A 12,712-nucleotide genomic window follows, 5' to 3' on the forward strand; every position below is an offset into this window, starting at 1 on the left:
TTTGATCATCATGAACAATATAAAACCAAAACATAGCCTCTGGCTCTAAACAACACATCGCCACAGGAGGCAGTTGTCTGTATTACAATTAACTGCTACTACCTAATCTGGCTGGGAATGCCAAACATGAATAAAAGTACTAGCAAATATCCTTAATCCAGATACTTCCAGACACTGTTGTAAAGAAATTTCCAGGATAACAGGGAATTTGTTTTCTGAAAATGACACTTAAATTTAAGAAGAGGAGAATGATGGCAAAAAGAGGTGTAGGGAGGAACACTTAGGCTAAAACTTGCATGAGTGAAAAATCATAAAGAATTTGGTAAGTGACTACAACAAAAGGTTAGTAGTTGTCATCCAAAAGACTGAGAATAAACAACCTTTTATCTGCACCCATATGCCCACAGTTTTAGGAAGGAATCTGTTCTATAAGTTACACAGATTAAGTTGACAGTGGCCATGTCAAAGACATACCTGAGTATCCAGGCTTGGTTTTCCCTTATGAACGTCCCCTGTTTCTAGGTCTTCAAAGTCACCATAGAGTTCCTCTGGAAAAAGAACCACCATAGCTATTCTGTAAATGTGCTCGTGTATAACACTAGCGCCATCCAGTTCATAACTTTAAAATGTGACCAATGGACAAAGGAGTAACATAATCAGCCAATCCTTTCCAATCCTTTCCATACAAGAGATTGTTTTCAGTACTACACAGGCCTTACATTCTTAAACACAACCCAAGAAAGAAGGTATTGTACACACTACTGGATAAATAAATTATGTCCCTGGTTTGGAAAGGAAGATTCAACATATAGATGTCAAATCTTCCTTTAATGTAGTTATTATTAAACCACCACCAAGGATTTCTAGTCTGGAGAAGAGAACACATTTCTCTCTGTTCTTCCGGACTACATATCACCATAAACTCCAGACATAATGCAGGAGACAAGAGACAATCAAAGAACTATGAAAGGTAAAAAGAAAGAGGCTGGTCAGGGAGTCCTGGACTAGAGTAATGACTTGGTCTTGGTGGGTAAGTGTCTCAGTAGACCCTACCCAACAGAAAGGTGACCCAGGGCTCAGTGTTTCCCAACCCCCAATCCAGCAACAGAAAAGTGGCCCAGGCAGATTCACTCTTCCCCAGATCAAATGAGATATTGCTGGCAACAGCAGGTTAACCTGGAAGCACTGGCAAGGGAGTTGGGAGTCCCATTGACAATAATGACAAGGGAGGAAGTGTTCTCCTTCCCTAAAGGACCTAAACCAACCTTCTTTCCTCCACCAAGATATCTAGAGGGCTGAAGTTTACCAGCAAGGAAAATTCTGCCAGGCCTGAGACTCCCCTCCTCACTCTAAAACACTATGTGGCTAGGCAAGACCAGCAAAGGAGACTCTTCCCTCCCTTAAATAAGCAAATCAGTCCCATAGGCCAAGACAACCTTCCCCTACCTAACTACAACTGGTGGTTTAGCCAGAGGCAGTTCCCATTACCTTAAGCAATACCAGCAAGGACAGGTGGGGAGACTGAAAGATACCAGATAAACCAAGTGGGCCAAAATAGCATCACAAAGGCTCTGAAATTAAGTTATTATTGGAACCACAGTCACAAAGCACCAGGGCCTGCATATAAAACCTAAACTATTTGATTGCCTGTGAAAATCACATAGGACCCCATCTTCTAATTTATTAACCAAAATGTACAGGAGACAACAGAAAAATCACCTGTAATTCCTTGAACAAGGTAAATTATAAGTTAATGTGGAAGGACAACTGAAGATACCAATTTCAAAATGAATCAGATGTTGGAATTATTGATTCACCTCTTAAAGCAGCCATTTTAAATATGCTTCAATAAGCAACTACAAATCCTACAACAAACAAAAAACTGAAAACATCAGCAAAGAAACTAAGAATCAAATGATAATGGCAGAACTGAAATCTACAAAAACAAGAAAAGAAAAAAAAAAAAAACATTGGTTAAGAGTAGAGGACAGGAGAGAGAATGGGATTGCTGAGGTCTGAGCAACGAATTCACCTGCTCTGAACAACAGACACAAAACAGCATGAAAATAAATAAACAAGTATCCATGGAACCATACAACCACCATTTACACCATCTGCGTAAATGAGGCTTTGTTGTAACAACTGAAGCTCCCCAAATCTGATGAAAGATAAACTTATAGATTCAGGAAGCCAAATGAACCTCAAGATGAACCTAAAGGAATCCACACTAGTTAAAATTCTGAAAACAAAAAGGCAAAATCTTGAAAGAAGACAGAAAGAAATGACAGAATATGTGTAAGGGCACAGTAATTCAAATGACAGCATATTTCTCTTCTGAAATTGTCAGTTGTGAATGCTATATCCAGTGAAACTATTATTTGGAAATAAAGAGAAAGAAGACATTTTCAGAGCAAAGAACTACAGGACTTTGTTGCTAGTAGACTTACCTGTAAAAAATGGCTATGGAAAGTACTTAAGCAGAAAGGAAATTATAAAAGGAAGAATATGGGACTACTAGGGAAAAAAGAGAAAACAATAAAAAGATCAGAAATATAGATAAATACAAGAGACTACCCTCCTCATAAATTTTTAGACTCGCATTTGATGACTGAAACAAAAAAATTTAACCCTATATAATACTTGAGGCATATTTTAAAAATTCATTCATTTATTTTTTTGGAACCAGGGATTGAACCCAGGGGTGCTTAACCACTGAGCCACATCCCCACTCCTTTTTGTATTTTATTTAGATATAGGATCTCACTGAGTTGCTTAGGGCCTCAATAAGTTGCTGAGGCTGTCTCTGAATTCCTGATCCTCCTGGCTCAGCCTCCCGAGTGGCTGGGATTATAGGCATGCACCATGGTGCCCGGTGAGGCAATGATATTTAATAATAAAGAAGGTAAAGAAACCCAAATAGAAGAAAGATTTCCACAAATCAGAGTGCTAAAATGTTGGTACCATTAGGCTATTAATATTACAATGCTCGCTGTGATATACAGTGCAACTACTACAAAAAAACTATAGAGAGATGCCCTTAAAAACATAAATACATCAAAATGAAAAGAAACAAACAGAAACAAAACATCAGATTTAAGCAATTAGATATAAATAAGTGCCTTAAATATAAATGATATAAACACACCCAAAAACAGACTGATAGAAGAAAAATGGACAGCCCAGCAATACGCTGTCTACAAGAAACTCACTTCAAATTTAATGACATAACCATAGAAGAACCTCAACAAACCCTCTGGCTTCCCTTGCTTTTAGCTGACATTTTTAAAAGCACTCAACTATAGGTCACACAGCTGACCAACGTAAGTCTCTCACTAGCTTTGCCACAGAGGACGAAACTAATAGGTTAAAAGCATTCTCCAGTAAAAGTTGTTTTCTGGTCCTCCCCCGTTCTATATCTCAAATTGCAAGATTAGCTATTCCTAGAAAAACAAACTAGAAAGATATGAGTCATAAAATTTACTAATCAGTAACTTTCCTCTAGATTTATGGAAACCAGAATATCTGATGGTCTTCAGATAGCATCAAAAATGTGGGCCAAGGTCTTGATAATCTTATTCTTTAATTAAACAGTGAAATAATGTTTAACTTGCAGGGACAATAATGTGTTTGCCTAAAAAAATTACAGAAACTAGCGGGTACGATGGCACATCTGTAATCCCAGCAATTTGGCAGCCTGAGGCAGGAAGATCTCAAGTTGAGGACAGCTGGGGCAATTTAGTAAAACCCAGTCTCAAGATTAAAAAATAAAAAGGGCAGAGCTGGGTGCGGTGGCCAGGGCTCGAGGATCTTGAGTTCAAAGCCAGCCTCAGCAACAGGAAGGTGCTTAACCAATACAAAATAGGGCTGGGGATGTGGCTCAGTAGTTGAGTGCCTCTAAGTTCAATCCTTGGTACCCACTAAAAAATAAAAATAAAAAGGGCTGAGATGTAGCACAGTGGTAAAAGTACCCCGAGGGTCCAATCCCCACTACTCAAAAACAGAACTGAAGGTCAATTATTACCACAGGGACATTCTGGCAGAACAGAAAGAAAAACATCCCTGAGTGACTGAGATGATTACTGGAGGATGGATGTGTGGCTCAGCACATAGTGCTCCTGCTTTTTGCCCTCCTGCTCCTCATTTAACTGCCCTATAGGAGCCCTTTTGTGCCCCTGAGTTCCCTAAGACAGTCTTTGTTTGGGGGGATGATAATTTTCCCTTCCAATTTCTCAGTGTTGGCCTTTTAATAAACCTGATTTCCCTCCTACTTCTCATCTCCCAAGTACTGCTTTTGAGTGGAAAGCAGATGGACCTACCCCTGGTAACGTAATTAGTTGAAAGTAAAAGGATAATGAAAGGATGGAAAAAGCAATGTAAACATTAATTAATTATATTTAGTGTGATATTAATTTTTTTAAATAAATTACTTCTTAGTGGTACTGGGGATTGAACCCAGGGCACTCTACCACTGAGTTTCCTCCCCAACTGTTTTAGTCAGCTTTTTTGTTGCTATGACTGAAAGACCCGACCAGAACAACTGTAGAGGAGGAAAAGTTTATTTGGGGGCTCATGGTTTCAGAGGTCACAATCCATAGACAACAAGGGGCAGGTAGAAGGAGAGAGAGAAACTCCATTCTCCAGATAAGCCAATCATTTCTCCTCCAAACTTTGTACTGTTTCCACATCTAAACCATAACATCAACCCTTTTAATTTTTTATTTTGAAACAGGGCCTTGCTAAGTTGCTAAGGCTGGCCTCAAGCTTGTAATCCTTTTGCCTCAGCCTCCTAAGTAACTGGGATTATAGAAGTGTTCCACTGGTAAAACATTAATTTTGGCTCCATTAATATGTTCTGAAGAAGACTTCAGAGTAAATTATCAGAATAATTTTATCAGAGAAAAATTTTCAAAAAAAAATTATCAAAGCTATAGAGTCTTTACTGCTGCATTTTAAGACTTAAACTTTCATGTGTTGCCCTGGATGAGCTTCCCAGGATTCCAAAGATTTAGCCATGAAGGACCCTGTACCCAGTAGGAAAGGTTCTCCACATGACTTCTTATGAGCCAGGCCAGCTATACTTCAGCCTATATTTCACATCACCTGACCACACATCCACAATTTTATTCAAACAAACCAATGACACCCTCCCAGAGGAACAATGGTCATCCTATACTTTTGATATTATAAAGTCTGCCCCCCTCAGTTCAGGTACCCATTCAGCTGGTCCTGAGCAAAACCCCTGTGTGGCCCTGCACAGTGTGCAATGTCATCCTCCTCTGAGCTTTGAAGTATACATGACAAAAAACTGCTTTTCATATTATCTGAAAAATGCTGGGTGTTATATGTTTAGCGATCTTCTGCTATTTGAGGTGGGGATCCATCCATCCTTCACCAATGGGTGGAATGAAAGCGACTATAAAAACTATGTAATGATAAAAGGATCAATTCACCAAGATATAACAAGTCTAAAGATTAGAAGAGCCAAATAACAGAACCTCAAATACATGAAGTAAAACTTCATAGAGCTGAAAGTAGATATAGATAAAATCCACAGTCATATTTGGTGACTTCAACATTAGTCTATATGACACTTGTTAAAACTAGGAAGAAAATCAGCAAGGATACAGACTATCTGAACAATATAGTCAACCAACAGAATTTAACTGATATCTATAGAACATCCACTAATAGTACAATTTTTTAAAGTACCAACAGAACATCTATAAAGACAGAGTAAATTCTAGACAGTAAAATATATTTCAACAAATTTAAAAGAACTGAAATCATAAAAATATATTACCATAATATAATGCAATCAAACTAGTGAAGTCCCAAAAGAAATACAAAACCACACAGAATGTAATGAAAATAGAAATATATCACATTTAAATTTATGGGGTATAGTAAGCAGTGCTAAGGGGGAAATTCATAAGCACTGAATATTTACATTAGAAATGAGAAAAGGTGGTATGAGGGGAAATGGTGGTATAGAGGCACCCAGAAGCACTTCTATACTATTGCTCCACAGTATAGAAACAAAGCAACAGGAGTGTAACTGCTTGAGTTGAGTGGCTGTGGGTGACCACTGGAAATAGATAGCACAGAAAACAAAACTGGGTGAAATCCAGACACTATACCACAGCTCTAGCACTGGGCACCTCAGTGAGGAGAAGAAAACTCTCCCCTTCAAGGGAGTAAATGTCAAAGAGCCACAGCAAAGCATGACAAAGAAGGCTGCATCCTACAGATAAACAGTGACCTGTAGTTGACTGGGCAGAGAACAACTACAGAAAACACTCTTGGCTTGGGGGAATGTCTCTAACACAAACCCACAATAGTTTTATGTCACAGGGAACACAGGCTGTAATGTAACAAGGAGGAAAGTGGAGGGCAATGCCCTCTGGAATTAGTTTCAGCCAACCTGTCCTCTGTAACTGGGAGCAACAGCAGCTACATGTGGTTTGATATTGGGGCCAGGTCTGAGGGTGCCAGGATTGAGGGTTGCAGATCACTTGGTCCCACAACACCCCTCAAGCATGTAACTTGGTGGTTTAATTTCATTTTGTTGCATATGAATTTCCAGTTTTCCCAGCACCATTTGTTGAAGAGACTATCTTTTCTCCAATGTATACTTTTGGTGCCTTTGTCTAATATAAGATAACTGTAATCATGTGGGTCAGTCTCTGTGTTCTATATTCTGTACCATTGGTCTTCCAGTCTATTTTGGTGCCAATACCATGCTGCTTTTGTTACTATTGCTCTGTAGTATAGTTTAAGGTCTGGTATAGTGATGTCACCTGCTTCACTCTTCTGGGTCTCTTATTTTTCCAGATGAATTTCATGACTGCTTTTTCTATTTCTATGAGGAATGCCACTGGGATTTTGATTTGAACTGTGTTAAATCTGTTCTATCTTTTATTAGTATTTTTGAAACATAATTTCTTTAATTGTGTTTTTTAAAAAAAGTTTTGATTTTCTTTTTAATTTCTATTTTAATCATTTCCCCCTCTTGATCCTTTCTCATCTATTTTATTTATCTATTTAGTTCTACTCTTTTTGTTGTTCTCTCTCTCTCTCTCTCTTTTTCCTTTTAGTGCTACAGATTAAGCTCAGGGCCTTGTGCACATTGGACATCTAAACAACACTGCCACTTAGACCCAGTTCCACTTGAATTCTGGTGAACACTTCTACCTAAAGAGTGAATATACGCTCCCAGCTGTTGACCCCTTCCCAGGCATGCATAGCTAGAGGCTGAAGTATAGCTCCTGAGCAGATACCCCCACAATAGCTGCAGAGAGAAAAGACACAAAGATTGGCATCTTTGAGGGTCCTATATATTCAATGCAGCTGTACCGGGTCAGATCACATAGAGCTGCTAAGACTGAAACTGCATCCCACAGAGGGTGAGCTGTGATTCCAGCCCTAGCCTCTCCCAATGATCAGAGGATAAGAGCTTTAGGCTCTTTAACAGGACTACAGCAATCAGCGTCAGAATCACTTTTAAGTAACAGAGCTACTATCAAACGTATCTGTAGAAATACCCAACTCCTGACAAAAATACCACTCTGATTGTGGGACTAACCACAGAGGTAAAACATCACATATCTGTTGCCTATATCACATTTGCCTGAATCGTCAGGAGTTCCCTTACTCTTGCAACATCTACAGAGACACTGTGTTTCTCTGATTTTCAGCATGGTATGCTCTGTGTCCAAACACAAATCACAACCAAGAAAGTTAAAGGGAAATTACACTACAGTGTCCAACTGAAAATAAAGTCAACATTACACAAAAAATTGATGCCCCAAGACACACCATCAGGAGAAAATTTCTTATCTAGGTCATTACATTAAAGTAGAAAAGATATCCACTCTAATAGATTTACGAATCTCAACATAGAAACACAACAAATATGAAAAAAAAAATCAAATCCTAAAGCTCCCAATTCCAATATCAGAGTAGATGAAATACTGGACAAAGAATTCAAAAGAATGATTTTTATTAAAGCTCAATGAAATCCAGGAAAATACAAATAAACAACAAAATGAACTGAGGAAGACAATGTAGAATATGAATAAGCAATTCAATGGAGAGATTTTTAAGAACCAAAAAGAAATCTTGGAAAGAAAAATCTCAATAAATCATATAAGAAAAAACTCAGTTGAAAGGTTCCACACCATATGAGATCAAGCAGAAGAAAGATTATCACAGCTTGAAGACAACTCTACCGTAATATTATATTCAGGCAACAATTAAAAAAATGAATTAAGAGAACATATGAGATCTTTGGGAAATCACAAAAAGATCAAATATATACATAACTGACATGCTGAAGGCAGAAGAGCTACATGCTGAGGGCATATACCTATTCAGTAAAATAAAAGCAAAAAATTTACAAATCTTGGCAAAAACATGGATGTCCATCCAGGTGTTAAGAGGTAGTTAGAATCTCAAATTAAAATAAACAAACATGACCAGAAAAGAACTTTTCCATAACATATAATAAATTGCCAAAAGTACACAGCAAACAAAGAATACTGAAACCTGCAAGAGAGAAACGGCAAGTTACACTTAAATGAAAAAACATTAGACTAAGAGTAGACTTCTCAGTAGAAACTCTAAAAGCCAGGAGGGTACAGAACAAGATATTTCAAGCCCTAAAAGAAAATAATTATCAATCAAGATTACTACACCCAACAAAATTATCCTTCAGAATGGAAGAAGAAATAAAGATTTTCCAAGACAGGCATAAACTAAAGAGAAATTTATAACCACTAGACCAGCATTACAGAAAATGCTTAAGAAAACCTTATACCCAGAAGAGGAAGAACAGAAACACAAATTAAGAAACAGGAAAGAACTGAGAATTAATCAATACAGTAACCAACAAACTTCAAAGATTAATAAAAGAAAAAGAAACATACACAAAAAATTCAAAAAAATCGAAAGAAAATCAACAAAATGATAGGAACAAGCACATGTTTTTCTTTTGATAATAATTCTGAATATAAATGATCTTAACTCTTTAAGATACAGACTGGCGGAGGTTTTCAAGATGGCAGAATAGAGGAGGTCACGTTCCTGGCTATTCCATGGAGTAAAACCAAGAAAACCGACAGGCAGCTTCTCAGCAAGGTAGGTGAACAAAAAAAGTTGGGAGACTTTATTGGAATTTAAAACTGGACATTCAGAGCAGATCAGGCACTCAGAAGTTTGGATATAACAAAATAAGGAAGAAATCCCCAGCGGCAGAGCTGCTACCACAGCCAAGCCAGAAGCTGTAGCCAGAGAGGTCCCGCTGTGAGTACAGTGGAGGGATAAGAGAATTAAAGGAACCCACATTCTGGGGAAGCCCAAGGCAAGTCTGAACTTTTAGAAATCAAGGACATTGCCTGGCAAATCTGAAAGATGCGCTGTATAATATCCATGTGTGGGGAAAGAAGGTGCCATCTCTCTAGGTGGTGGGCAGAGGACAAAGGAAGAAACCATTTTGCAGTTGCTGCAATGGGGGCTGATTCCAGGCAAATCTGAGTTTGGCCTGAAATACAGGCCTAGTAAACACATACTGCATGACAAAGAGTATGTTTAAGTGACCAGAAGAAAATCAAAGGTGGAGAGAAGTTTACACAGGTCACAACTGGTCATAGAAACCTACCAAGTTCTATCCCTCAAATCAGACTGCTTGCAGGACCTGCTGAAGAGATGCATCTGCCTGGGAACTTGGAAGGGTGGGGTGGGAGAAATTGTTTGGAGACTGAACCTGAGACCAAGAAATGTGGAGTCTATAGGTGATGTAGGGAACTAAGAATTGGGTCCTCTACACACGAGGAACCCAAGAGAGATCCCTGGGGTAAGGTCCTCCAGCGTGATCAGCAAGTGCTGGAGGTATGCTGATTTAAAGTCTCCAGACAGACTGGAGCCTAGAGCCCACTTACCCCCAAACCCTGTCTCCAGGAATTCTACCTATGGGATTACCTCTCTTACTCCAGCAATCCAGAGGGTGGAACATCATGCTCCAGAAAACCTTACCTAAAACTGCTAAGAAGAGATGCTGAAAATATTCTGAACTTCAACAGAAAGAATTCTTTAACTTTTCATCAAGATTTTTTTTTTCTTTTTAATTCTTTTTCACTATTTAATTGTGACCTTAATGGTATATGGACATTTATACAGTCTCTTTTTTTTTTCTTCCTGTCTCTAGCATCTTTGAAGCCAGTTATTTTATTTTACATGGATTAGTTTTTTGTGAACTAGGATGTTTGATTAGTATATTTTAGTTGTTTTGTATTCTTTTATTTTTATTATTTTTTTAAATTTTGCTTTACATATATTTTTTCTCCTGTTTCCCTTGATTCTCTTTTCTTCTGCTCACAGCCAATCTCTAGTGTTCTTTCACTCTTCCTTTAATCTTTTTCTTCTGTTGTCTTTCCTCCTCCCTCATAATCATCACATCCTATATCAGTTCTGTTCTCTCCCTGCACACCATTTGAAAATGTAAACCTTTTGCAAATTTGCTGCTTTTATTATAGGCAATATCTGATCATATAATTTTGGTTTATTGTGATAATTAACACTATAGATGTCATAGTAGGAACTATTTAGTTTAATGCTGTAAATTGTTTGCATTGGTTGTTATAATTATTTGTTTCCCCCTAAGCAGTGAGGTACAGACACACAAACAACATAAAAAAGCAAGGAAAGGGGCTGGGGATGTGGCTCAAGCGGTAACACGCTCGCCTGGCATGCGCGGGGCACTGGGTTCGATCCTCAGCACCACATAAAATAAAATAAAGATGTTGTGTCCACTGAAAACTGAAAAATAAATATTAAAAGTTCTCTCTCTCTTAAAAAAAAAAAAAAAACAAGGGAACAAATTGCCCTAAGCAAACCAAGATACTCCAATAACAGAACCCATCGACAGCACAGTGGAAGGAGTTTAGAATGTACATAGTTAAACTGATCTGCAAAGTAAAGAATGATGTAAGAAAGCAAATATAGGTAGCAAAAGATCACTTCAAAACCAAACAGAAATCCTTGATATGAAGAAAACAATAAACCAAATTAAAAATTCAACAGAAAGCATCACTAACAGACTAGACCACTTGGAGACAGACCCTCAGTCAATGAAGACAAAATACATAATCTTGAAAATAGAATGGACCATGGAGAGATGTTAAAAAACCATGAATAGAACTTCCAAGAATTATGGGATAACATGAAAAGCCCAAATTTAAGATTTATTGGGATAGATTAAGGCAAGGAGACACAAATCAAAGGAATGCACAATCTTTTCAATGAAATAATATCAGAAAATTGTTCAAATCTAAAATATAAAATGGAAAAATCAAATACAAGAGGCTTACAGGACCCTAAATGTGCAAAATTACAACAGATTCACATCAAGGCACATTATTATGAAGATGCCTAACATACAGAATAAGGACAGAATTCTAAAAGCTGCCAGAGAATAAAACTCAAGTAACACTTAGAGGGAAATCAATTTGGATCTCAGCTGATTTCTAAACCCAGACCCTTAAAAATAGGAGCGCTTAGAACAACCTCTAAAAGAAAATGGATGTCAGCCAAGAATACTATACCTGCAAAACTAAGCTTCAGATTTGACAATGATATAAAAACCTTTCATGATAAAAGTAAGGACTTATAACAAAAAAAGCCTGTACTACAAAACATTCCCAACAAAATATTTCATGAAGAAATCAAAAACTAAAATGAAAATCCAGAAAAGGGAAGAACTACATTGTTAGCCTGTTAATGTAACTATGGGCTGATTTAGAAGTTAAGTCAAGCTGACTTCATTCTGCTCAGACATCTCACCCTATACTCCCTGCCCCCCGCCTTCCTGCAAGAGTCCATTCACACAGAAGCTGACATCCACACCCACCTGCACCCTGACCAAAATGCTTCCAGATTCTAGTCTACTTCCTGAGTAGATACAGAGGCTGCTAGTTTTAAGAACTTAATGACAGTGTGCTTGCCCCGCTTGACCCCCACTTTTCCTTTGTGGTTTTTGGGGTCTTAAAGTTTGCTCTCCACTTTCATTAACAAGGGCTAAACCTGCCCCTAATGCACAGTCTAGGTTCTGATTTATGAAAAATAATGCTCAAGGAAGTGTTGCTGTTTTCACTGTGCAGAGACAGCCTGTGTCAGGTTCCTGACAATAAGTCTGCTTTTTGCCTCTGTCCTTGGTGTGTATGAGTGGTCAGTCCTGTGTCCAAAACAAAACAAAACAAAATGTACCATTAGCATAGATCTCAAAACAAGCAGGGGTTTCTGTCCTCATATTAGATGAAGTGAACTTCAAGCTGATGTTAATTAGAAGGGAGAAGGCCATTGTATACTACTTAAGGGAACACTATATATCAACAAGACATAACAATCTTAAACATTTATGCACCAAACAATGGAGCATCTACATACATAAAACAAATCCTTCTTAATCTCAAGAATCGAATAGATCATAACACAATACTGGGTGACTTCAACAAACCTCTCTCACCAATCAACAGATCTTCTAATCAAAAACTAAATAAAGAACTAAAAAATACAATTAATAATTTAGACTTAAAAGACATATAGAGACTATTTCATCCATCATCAAATGAATATACTTTCTTTTCAACAGCACATGGAACACTCTCTAAAATAAACCGTATCTTAGATCACAAAGCAACGCTTAGCAAATGCAAAAAAA

General features: G+C 37.7%; 1 protein-coding gene across 2 annotated transcripts in view; it reads right to left on the minus strand.

The window, feature by feature from the left end:
- Positions 1-12,712, minus strand: part of Bms1 (BMS1 ribosome biogenesis factor) — a 58,297-nt gene that overhangs the window by 11,229 nt on the left and 34,356 nt on the right. For both annotated transcript variants that reach the window (XM_071611301.1, XM_027947903.3), the window contains exon 14: positions 475-548. In XM_071611301.1, the coding sequence (XP_071467402.1) occupies positions 475-548 (74 nt within the window). The remainder of the gene's footprint in view (positions 1-474; positions 549-12,712) is intronic.

The sequence above is a fragment of the Marmota flaviventris genome, chromosome 4, assembly GCF_047511675.1.
Source record: "Marmota flaviventris isolate mMarFla1 chromosome 4, mMarFla1.hap1, whole genome shotgun sequence".
NCBI lineage: Eukaryota > Metazoa > Chordata > Mammalia > Rodentia > Sciuridae > Marmota > Marmota flaviventris.